This window comes from Eublepharis macularius, chromosome 11 (assembly GCF_028583425.1).
Source record: "Eublepharis macularius isolate TG4126 chromosome 11, MPM_Emac_v1.0, whole genome shotgun sequence".
In the NCBI taxonomy this organism is placed as follows: Eukaryota; Metazoa; Chordata; class Lepidosauria; order Squamata; family Eublepharidae; genus Eublepharis; species Eublepharis macularius.
The window spans coordinates 46,282,309-46,294,134 of NC_072800.1; the positions used below are offsets into that span (position 1 = coordinate 46,282,309).

Here is an 11,826-nt window from a genome sequence, read left to right on the forward strand (position 1 = left end):
GTGTCTAGTCCATGAAAGTATGTGTTAAAATCCACATTTAGTCTTTAAGGTACCACACGACTCTTGGTTGTTCTGAACTCAATAGTTTTACTCACTGACAACACACAAACACAAGCCAATTGTTGGGTTGTAAACTCTAATGTTTAAAGGCTGTTGGAGAACCTTCTGATTTCAGGATAAATATTGTCAATTAATCATATTAGTCCATTAGCTAAAATTACCTCACAGGAAATAATCCCAGGAAATGCTGAGAATTTCCAGCCACATATTACAATTCTTTCCATCAATTGTCAGAAAATACAATGATGGCAGACATGCTTGCACTGAAAGCAAGATTTGCGCGTGCGCACACACACACATACATACACACGCAAAAACACACACGAGACTGCTGCTTATTTTCTTATCCTCTCTGCTAAGCCAGCAGATCACATCAGACTGACTGTGGGAGCAGCTAAATAACTACCTTCTGTACTGAGGTCATCTACAAGGATGATTTCTTTGAGAAAAGCCCTGGGGGCTGTATCCAAGATGCTATGAACAGTTCTCAGGAGAGTTGACCAAGCTTCATTATGGAAACAGATGACGACGCTAGCCATAGGCAGATTGGAACTGTATCCTTGTTGCTGGCACCTGAGTAAGGGAACAAAATATATATGCTGCAAATGAATCCAGTATTTTGCTGATGGTTTATTTTAAAACGGCAGGGTGAAAATATTAACAGTGCTGTGGCAGTCTATCACTTGCTGAAAGATTGGTTCAGTGGGGTGCAGCAGCCAAAAATGTAAGACAAATAGGATTAGAAATCTTTGCAAAACTATTATAAGGTGATTATGATAATCATGTTCAAGTTCTTACTTTTTCTTTTTTGAAAAGCATTTTTTTTCTTTTTGAGTTTTGCCTGATGAAATGTTCTGTTACTCAAAAATTGTATCGGCACAAGTAGATATTTTTTAAAAAGCATTGCTTTGTTCATTTTGCACCCCAGATTTATTTAATGCATTGTGAAAATGTCAGCTGTAAATCTTTAATTATGGTATTACCAAATTTGGTAAGGATTATATAGTGTGTATGCAATTCCATTGTTTTGCACAATATTTTGCTAAATATTATCACTGTATATAAACCAAGGATTCCTAGTGGATACACTAAGTAGGAAATTAAGAGCTGTGTTATAATATAATACATTTACACACTGATTTAAAAAAAAAGACTGCAGGATTGCAAATATGCAGTGGTGCACATTACAGGAATTCTGACAGGGAAGAAGCATTGCCAAAATGACTCCCACTCATTCGCAGCAAAAAGGAGTGAGGCTTTGTTCCCAGAAGCATTTGAGTAGGAGTGATGGATCTCTGAGGCAGTTTAAAATCTTTTAGACTTTTGTGGTGTTTGCATTATTAAACACACACAGTCTTGGTCTCTAGAACTCTTGGGTCACACAACTAAATGCCAACAGTAAAAACTGATATGGAGAAGAAGCCTTTGGTATTGAATTGATGAGACAGATATGGATATTTCCCTGTTCTTGAGTGTCTGCAAATAGATGAGCCTAGTGGCCAAATGAATACATACTTCCCAGCATCCATACAGCATTGGGGAAAGCCAGTATAATTCCCCAGGCAAACACTTCCTCAGAGCGGCCCTCAAACTATGCAGACCCAGCCCAAAGGATAGAGGAAAACAATTCCCTTTACTTCCAGATTCGTGCTCCCCCGAGTAGCCATGGCCCTCAAAATGTTGTCCTCCTATTATCCCTTCTTCGCAGTGTTTGCTGAGGGGTTTGGGCAGGCTCTGCAGGTTTTGTTTACATTCTTGTCTTTGAATTGTAGATTCCCCTGAAATATCAGAAACTGTTTTTTAGAACTTGCCTTACTTTCAAACGTAGTTATCCACGAAGGACAAGGAACTGCTGCAGAGGAATACAAGGCATTCAGATTGCACTACTTTGCTCTATAGATCACAGCCTTTGTTTTTACTGGATGTAAATTCTATCATATTCCCTAACAAGGCAAGTCCAGAGACAAGACCACCATTGAGCTGAACTTGAGAATCTAAGCTCCATGCTATGATGACTTGACTACACATTTCTGGAGATGCACAGAACCATATGTGGGTAACAAAAGGAATGAAATGGAAGACTAGGGTTTGAATCTTTGCTCAGGGTAGAACCTCTCTGGTTGATTCGCTTGGGGAAGTCACCTGTCTTTTTAAGGTTCTGGTGAGGATAAAATATGGATGCTTAGGTAAGCCGCACTGGGATGATGAGATGGAATAAAACTGCAATGCAAAGTAGATCCATCTAATCAATAGGACTTTCTTCCCGGTAAGTATGTGTAGAACAACAGCACAAGTTAATGTAATGGATTCTGGTTTACAATGTCTACTACTACCTTTTGACATGGTTCCTTTCAAATTAAAAGTTCATTTCTAATGCTGCAATTAATCAGTCAGTCATATTGACTGATAAATACTATCAACTTAGACAAATTGTATTAGGGTGCTTGAAAAAAAAATAGCAAAAAGCAACTTCTGCAGTTTATCTATAAAAAACCCTGAAAACCTCTTTTGCCCATGTGGCATGAAAAAATCGACTGCTGGATGTCATGCCACCAGGTTATTTAAAAAACAAAAAAACCTCAGGAACCAGATCGGCATAATTCTGAGGTTTTGCTTCAATATTAAAAACACTGCTCTGGAAACAGTAATATTTCCCATAGCTTTCAGACCATTCTTGCTGGGTAGATCAGCAACCATTGCTGGCACTTCAAATCAGCTTGATGAATTTGTGTGCCAGATTCTCAAATGAGACTTGCCCACATTTCCTTCACAGAGCAACTCAGCAACCTGGGTCAAGAAGACGATCCCATGAGCAGGCTTCAGGAATTATATAGAGCACTGCGTCTGTAAAGGCAGAGAGTGGCCTTAGTTCGTTTAGGGTCAGTTTAAAATACAATGTTGGCCAGTCAACTCTTGGGCTCAAGCTACCAATAATTTGATTCGAGGCCTAAATGTAAACTTTGTTGAAACAAGAGCCAAAGGACACAGTCCACTGGATACAGTTTGAAACAAGCAGTTAGAACATATGTGGTGTATAAGTAACTACATCCATTTTGTATAACAAGTTGGTGTCTCCCCTAACTTGCCTTTTAGGCCGCTCTCTCTGTTACAGCAGCATGTACCATCAAAAACATATGACTGAATCATTCATTCCTTTAATGCTAAACTTTGTACATGTTTTAACTCATATCACACAGGAGAATGACATGAGAAGCACAATCCCCAGACTCACCGGGGCAGGTTGCAGGCCGTGTGGGGAAGGAGGGCGGGGATGGCATGGCGGCTGCCATGTTGTTGAGAGGGGTGGGGGAGTGTGGAGGGCCTGGGAAGCTCTTTCGTGCACACCTGCTGCAGGCTTCTGATCAGGGGAGCTGGCCCTCACCCCTCAACACTTGGCTTTTAGCCGGCACCCCGCCCAGCCCTCCCTTTCATCACAACTTTGGAGTGGGCAGGTGGATTAGGCATTGGGCACCAAACCGTTTTGGGGGAAACAGGGCCCACAAGCTCAGTTTCCCTATTATGGGGATCCCCTTAAGGGGTCTGGGGAGTGAGGCATGGCAGGTGCATGCCCAGCTCGGGGGCTGTAAGATCCACCTCACTCTGAGGTGGCAGGGATGATTCACACAGGGGTGTTTACCCATGTGGCATCCCACTGACTGTCATCTCATGGTTCCCACCCTCAGCAGCAGTCTGAGGGGTTTGGGGGTCATCGGCTGGCAGGCAGGTCAGCCGATGCTCAGGTCAGTGCCCTATGCAGTGCCAATTCTCCACGAGCTGTAATTTCAATAAAGTTGTGGCCTCTTTCAACTCCAACATTGTTGTCTGTTGTGTTTTGTTGCCGTGCCCCCTCCCTGCTCTCCTTCCCCATTCAGCACTAGCCTGCAAGAGTTACTGCCATCTCTAAATGGTTGTAGTTTTCCATTCAATGTAGGCAAGCACTCCTGTTGCGGATTGTAGCTTTAAATCATTGTTTATGACACAGCAAGTCTGCTTTTAGGTTCTTGTGTAAATCATGGAGTCTTCACTGTATTTTCACTGTTCTAGCTAACTTACAATTTTTAGTCTTACAAAGGATACTTTATGAATCAATGGCTTCATGCCCAGAACAAATCCCAGAACAAACAGATATGTTTTATGCATTGACACTTTATGAAGTTTCAGAATCTGTTCTGCTTCCTATGTTTTCCCTGACTTTTGCACCTGCAAGGGAGTCATAGGAAGCAGATAAGGGCTTTGTCTGTGTTTTCCCCATTTCTTCCCCCTACAGACATTCCACGATTTTTTTTAAAGCCGCTGCTATTTCGAGTTCTGTCCGTGCAGATCAAATATTCCCGTCTGCTTCTCTATTCCACCCTCTTTTTTTCATTGGGAGCTGATTGGTTTATCGAAGGTAACCACACCCACCCTCCACAGCTCCCCAAACCTTTTTTCTACCATTTTTTTTGTTTAGCATAACGACAGTAACGCTGGAACGTCAACACAATTGCCAGATTTCATTAAACTCCTGAAAGTGAGCGTGTGCTTGATATTACAACATTCTAGTTACCCAAGTGCTCAAACCTGTAACATTATAATTATGTTTTGTGCTACCATACAGCGATGGCAGGGCTTGTGGTTCTACCTCCCCCCTTTAAAAAAAAATTATTATTAATGGAAGTAACATTGCCACATTACTGCATTGTGTCTGATTGATCTTGTTAATTAAACTGTGTTCCATAAGTACTGTCCAGCATTTCTAAAGATTATTCTATACATCTTATGGTTCTGTATAATTTATTTCAATTATTTCACACAGTAGAGCTCAGGAAAGGTCTCATAAAATGGCCGATGGAGCATTCATTTACTGTCCCTCACCGCCACAACTGCCCCAGCCCTGGACACGTGGTGGGGAATGACCAATGGTTTAGAGCAAATTTCTGGGCACCAAAATAATTTTCCCCTCACTTTTCGGTGACATTTTCCTCACCAAACAATTGCGCATAAACCATCCCTAAGATGTCTGCTCCCAGAGCTCCTAGAGGAAGAGGGGTGTCCCGCTAAAATTCCACAGCCAATCCTTGGCAAAGAAGTTTTGGCAAGTACAGGACTGTCCAATTAAGAGCTGTTGGCAGGGTAGAGGAATGACAGACAGCTGATGTAGTAACATGCATGCACAATTTTTTTTAAAAAAAGGACGTTCATTGTAATTCCCCCAGAAAACCTGAAACTACACTGACACATTCTCTTGCAATGTAAAATGAAAACAAGACACCCAATAGAAGCTGCTTCTAATGTTTCATGATGGTGCCGAATGCAGGAGAGCCATGCCGATTTCATTTTGATCAGAGCAAATACACTTTAAAAGCGTCCATGCATAAAACATAAGAGTAGAGTTTGCAGCAAGTATTCTTTGGGATGCTCAGATATGCCTTATAGAATGCCTTTAGAGAAAATGAATTAGATGGCTCAATAAAGTCATGTGAAGCTCACATAATCGTGTCTACAGGGCTGGCATGCTCATAGAGGCCAGGTAGGCGGTGGCCTCAGGCGCGAGGGCACTGGAGAGGCGCCGGAGGGGGTGTTGGGGGCAGAGGCGCGCGCTGCGGAGCTGGCATGGCTGGCCCACAGCTGATGCAGCCAGCCAGCCCTGTGCCGCTGCCACCGCCGCCACCACCACATGACCCAGCAGGGCGCAGCAGCCACGAGCCGCTGCCGGGGCGGCGTGCAGAGCGTGGAGCAGCCTCCACCCACCACCCCAGCCATCCACTGGCGAATGCCCCCAGCTTGTGCTGCGCGATGATGTCATCACATGATGATGTCATCACGCAGTCCGTGGCATGCGGGGGGGGGGATGCCGCAGGCACCAGAAACCCTGGCGCTGGCAGTGTGTGTCTATATAAGATGGCCATACCTGAAAACCCCTGAATCCCTCAAATCTGGGTTGTGGTGAGATTATCTTATCTTTTCAGAAAAGGCTTGATAAGAATGTTACAGATTGTGTTCTATTTTTAAATGCAGGCTGGGTAAAAGAAGGGATGACATGCATGCTTTTTTATTTATAATCTTATGCTAGTGTTCTCTGTATAATTGTTATTCTTGTTCATTTAATCCCTTCAAGAATAACTGAAGTGATTTTAAATAACGTTCTGAAAGACAACACTGGGTAATTACTGGCTAGGATTCAAGGTTTTCTCCAAGTGCTGGAATAAATATGTCTTCTCTTCAGTCAGAAGACTGGTACCTGTACTGAATGCTCACTGAAGAGGTTGATCATTCTTCACACAGCCTTGTGATGTAGTCTTGCTTTAAATCAGTCAAAAAGACTTTTGCTTTCCATGTGCCTGTTCTGAGTAATGCTCACCTCCTTGACTGGGAGTCATTCTATATAATACTCCTAGAATATGACAGTATGCGATGCACCTGCTGAAAAAATAGGCTTGCTGTGCTTCTGATGCAATTCTCACAGTTGTCAATAGAGGCCGCCAAAACACCTCATTAAACAGTAAAAAACAAAAATACCATTTACTTACTGAACATGCAACTTACTATCTGGTTAAAATGTGCCACTACTTCCACTAATAATATAAAGCAATTATATGAGTGAAATTCTTAGAGCAGCAAACTATTTGCTCATTCCTTAGTGTGCGAGCTGAAACCTTTAAGCCATCATACTAATTTGTAATTTGTATGATTTGCCAAACCCTAAAGCCACTTAAGTAAGTCAGAAAGGATCTCAGTGAAATACACTGAACAGTTTCTCTTAAGTTTTTTTTTCTTTTTAGTTTCCCTCCTGAAAGATGGTGTAAGAAAAATATTTTTCTGCAAGTTATCCATTATTCTTTATAGATAATAGCTGCTGTCTTGACTCCAATTTTTTAAACAAATAAATTGATTCAGAGTCCTGCTAGCTTCAGTGCAGATCACAAAAGACCTACTATTGCCCCAGGTACAGGAGGAAGTCATACGTCTAACGGAAAGACAGCACCAGTACAAGTTTTAGAGGGAGGAACGTGTTTCTTGAAGTCTGAGACACCAGGGTTAATTATGAAGTTTTACTTACAAAGGATGCCGTACCTCAGGAAGCTCCCTGTGCAGAGGGATTTGTTGGCTGAGTGCTTCATTAAACCCATGAACTTCTAGGCCAGCAATAAGCAGTTGTTCACCTGCATCAGCCTGTTCTCCTGCCTGCAAGGGAAGGGATTGGAGCAGGAACTTTGGGTCTTGCGTCTGCTTATTCTCTTTCTGCCTTCTGCTTTGCTGCCTGACCATCCGGTACCCTTTCCTAGTTTTGATATGGTTCCTCTTGGCTGTTGGCACCTCTATAGCCACCAGGAGCTCATCCTCCCTTAACGAGATGAAGGGCGACAGTCCCTCCATGGGGAAATACTGGCTATTCTCTTGAGAGTCTAAGATTTCTTGAGGCTGTCCAAAAGCCACCTGGTATCCCTCTTTGGGGTTGTAGTTTGCTAACAGAGATGTTCCTTCCTTGCTCAGGTGTTTAGCTGCTGGATTTCGCATTGTTATCATCAAGAGAAAGAAGGTGAGGACTAGAAGCAACAAGAGAAACTGCAGTTTCCGTGATCCGCACCTGCATCTTTTCCTCAAGAGCATAGTTTCAGCAGCAGAGTAATGCAGATGCTCATATTAAAAATCAGTCACATATTTCTTGAGTCTCAAGGATTCACCCCATTCAGAAATCTCCACTGATGCTTCAGTCCAGGTCTCGCATACCAAACATTAAAATAAAAACAATCTCCAATACTTGTGAAGATGAAATCCATTTGGCTCAAGAATATTTTATTACGACACAGAATTCCAGGTTATCGGTTGGAGTGAAAAATAATAAGATCAGCAGTGCAAAAAGGTTCATTAAGGATATCTTATAGCTGAACTGTTTTCCTCTTTAATTCTGAGAGGTGGGAGAAATCCTCTTGATGGTTTTCTTCTGCATGTTGCCTGTGACAGCAAAAGATTTACGAATGTTGCCAGAGAGATTCCTGCAAAAGTCTTTTTTTTTTCCTGTGGTGTTGGTCAGATTTGATAGCTTTTCTCTCTGCCTTAAAATGCTTCAAGTTCAATTGATGCAAACTACTCAGCCTCTGACTCGGTTTCGCACATAAGTATGCACTCAGTCAAGAAGCACTTTGCCAGACATAACATAGCTCTCTCTCTCCCCCCCCTCTCTCTCTCTCTGTGAGTGTGTGTGTGTGTTTCTCTTGGTCCTAATGCCCTCACTGTTCTTGCAAGCAATTGAAGCCAGGATTTAACCCCCCCAAAACTTATAAAAATAATTCAGGATGCTCATTCAGCATTTCCTTCCTAAACAAGGGAGTGTCTCTTATAGAAACATGCTTTGTTCCAGAACTTAAGAATGTTTCTGATTAACCTACCCAATAACAATGCTAGTGACATGAAAGGAAAGCGGGCTAGTGGAAGAACTTGCGCTATCTTTCTTGAACAAAGAGGGCAGAAGGGCAGTCAATTCCACTACCAAGGCTTCTAAAACTATGCTTGAATCTATATCTTCTGGAGCTAGATTGTGGGATATGAACGCACAAAAGGATATGATGTGACCTGGGGGGCAGGGGGCGAAATTGTCATTCTTATCTGTGCAAAAGAAGCTTTATTAAGGTCTTTCACTATACATTTGAGTTCTATATATTTATTTCATTTTTCGGGATGCCCTTTTAATCATGAGTGGGTGTATTTGCAAGGAATAAGAAACTTCAGCCCAGCAAAGCCCAGCAGAAACAGATGCCATCTTTCTACTGCCCTTCACACTATGTGTTGTTCGCATAGTAAGGGTGAGATTGCTGGATGGTTCAGACCGATCGGATCATACTTTAGGGACAATGGCACAAGTCACTGCTTCATGCCACTGCTGCTAAAACCAGTCCCTAGGATCAAGCAGCACAGCTTCACTCTCCATTACAAGCTGTGATCATCTTTTTCTATAGAGAATGTGTTCATCTTGGGGGTATACAGTAAAACCAAATCCTCTGTGATAGCAGAATGATGAAAATCAGCAAGAGCAGTGAACTTCCCAGGCGTCCTAATTTTGGTCACTCCCTTAAATAGAGTGACTGTATGAGAACTCAAAGCCCTGTAATGCTACTTCAGTTTGAAACTGAAGGATGAAGATGAACTGGCAGTGAGAAAAGGGGTTCCACGTGTTATTAAACCTCTATGTAAAGGCTTTAGGAGAAATGATTCATAGCTATGGAATTGGATGCCACCAACATGTAAATGATACCCAGCTCTATATCTCACAATCGGTGATGCAGTAGAAGTCCTAGGTCACTGCTTGACCACTGTGGTCAAATGGCTGAAACAAATTGAACCCATACAAGATGGAAGTGATGCTGGTTGGGAAGGGGGGGATCTTGAAGGACATTTCAAGATCCTTGACCCTTGCAGGCTTGGTTAAGAGCATAGGGGTTATACCAGATCCAGTGTTGCTGCTACAGAAGCGAGTAAATGCAACTGCAAAAAAGGCCTTCTCACTACTCAGACTTACCTGAAATATGGCCCATGACCTTGACTCAGCCCAGGAATTTGCTCCCTTGCCTGCCAATCTGCCAGTGATCAGCAGGAGGGGGCAAGCTCCCTGGAGGTCACCTGCCACCAGCAGGAACCCCAGGAACATGCATGGGGCGCGACACTGTCACTTCCAGGAGTGACATCGTTGCGCCGACCACATGAGTGCTCCCGAGCTTCATTTGGGGAGGAATTTGGCCCCAAACAGGCTGAATTGTCCCCGCGCAGACCACGATAATGTCAGTCTCGGAAATGACATCATCATGCATGTGCCAGGAGTGTGCATGTGAGGAGAGACATGCTGAAGGCATGCGGTAAGTGCTGGTTCCCCCTTCCCACCAGGGAGGTAGAGGAACCTGGCAATCCTAACCTATCTAGCCTCCTGGAGCCAAGCCATGGTAACATTGAGACTAGACTAATGTAATGCACAGTACATAGATCTTCTCTCAAAGTCAACTCAGAGACTTCAGCTAGTGCAGAATACTGTAGCTCATTTACTATCAGGAGCTAGGGGGGGCATACATATTATCCCCATTCTGCAGTCACTCCACTGGCTACCCATCAGTTATGGGGCTCATTTCAAGGTTTTGACTGTCACATACAAAGCCCTAATGGCCTTGGCCCCTTTATATCTACAGGACCACCTTTTCCATATGCTCCATCATAGTCGCTTTGCTCATTTGAACAGGGCCTTCTGCAGATACCACCCTCCAGCTGGGCAAAATCTACAGCTGCTTGTACACATGTTTTTCTGTGGTAGCCCCCACCTTATGGAATGGCCTGCCTGAAGAGGTCAAAAAAATCATTCTCCTGACTTTCCACAAACTATGGAAAACTGAATTATACAGGAGACCTTTTGTACTCAGGTAATAGGATATGCTGTAAGAAATGGCTCAGAGATATGCCTTGGTAAAGGGATAGGGACTGTAGGCTATTGTACTGGGTACTATCTGTTGATGTAGATATGCTTCTACTGGGTAGTTTCCATGTTGTTAAAGATAACATGTTTAATTACTTACGCTTTCTTTCAGCAATTTTTCATCTCTTTGTTTAAATTTACACTGTTTTCAAATTTCATTGAATGGCCTAGCTATTAATCTTATTGACTTGCGCTGTGTAATCTCCCTTGGGTCTCAGTGAGAAAGGCAAACAAGCAAACAAAGAAAGAAAAAAACCAAACAAACTGTCCATCAACCGTTTATGTGGAGCAGTACATACTTTACAGGCTTTTCTGTTTTTGCTGAGAATTAAACTTTCAGTCCTCCTTGCTTACTGTAGGTCCAGTGCCTGACAGCTAAGTCTGATTACATAAGATGATAAAAATGACTTTAGCTGGGGGGAACCCAGCCCAACTCCCATTTAAAGTGTAACCATGCTCACCTTCAAAATGATGGGGTGAAATGCACCCAGGAGTGCATGCATGGAGGCAGGAGAGGTTTCGTCACTCCTTGCTTTCCATCCAGTGTGGTTTTGTAGATAGAAAAAATATGTGTGTGTGGCGGAGGGAGCTGTTCAGCCTACAGCTGGAGCCCTGTATCTTCTGGGCAGACACATGGAATGGGCAGTAAGAGAAACAACCTGCCCTCCTGGCCCTTTTCTTTCCTCAAAAGCAAGCTGGGTGGAAAGCAGAACTGACAAAGCCTCTCATGTCTCCATGCGCTCACTCCAGGGTGCGTTCCCTCCACCATTTTGAAGATAAGTACAGTTACCCATTAAACATGAGTTGGGTGGGTTGGATTCTTTCCCCAACCCAACTCACATTTAGTGTATCATGTAATCAGACCCTAACTATACTGGTATTTATATATCCAAAAAGATATTCCTTAACCTCCTTCTTGTTCTTTGATTGGTGTGCACCAAGTTAGGCACTGGTAGACCACAAATCACAATGACCGAATCAAAGCAGAAAGAATTTAGCTTTTAAACTAGATACTGATTACAGTATGAGTAAAGAAGACAAAAAGCAAAGATCTATTTGTACCATGAGGATGGGGGTGGGGTGAGGGAGAAATAAATGCATCTGTTCCTCTTATCCCTAATAATGACAATCATGAGGGAGACAAATAAATATGAAGCTATGAAGCTAATTCTTTGTTCCATATGGGTAAAATTTAAATATTCTTAAGCTTCAGTTTGCCATCTGGCAATCTCTGAGTTTCTTCTCCTGTTGTCTCTGAGTTTCTTCCCCTGTTCAACTTTATTCCTATCAACTCCCATTGCTCTACCTGCTGGTAATTTCTAGAATCCTCA

General features: G+C 42.8%; 1 protein-coding gene across 3 annotated transcripts in view; it reads right to left on the reverse strand.

The window, feature by feature from the left end:
* The window catches only part of GALNT15 (polypeptide N-acetylgalactosaminyltransferase 15), a 32,465-nt gene extending 24,334 nt beyond the window's left edge, over positions 1 to 8,131 (reverse strand). For 2 of the 3 annotated variants that reach the window (XM_054990754.1, XM_054990753.1), the window contains exons 1-2: positions 7,100 to 8,131; positions 467 to 633 (exon numbers count right to left, since the gene is read on the reverse strand). In XM_054990754.1, coding sequence (XP_054846729.1) covers positions 467 to 633; positions 7,100 to 7,650 — 718 coding nt within the window. In that variant the 5' untranslated portion in view covers positions 7,651 to 8,131. The remainder of the gene's footprint in view (positions 1 to 466; positions 634 to 7,099) is intronic. The other variant, XM_054990755.1, reaches the window with a different exon arrangement.
* Between the last annotated feature and the right edge of the window lie 3,695 nt (positions 8,132 to 11,826).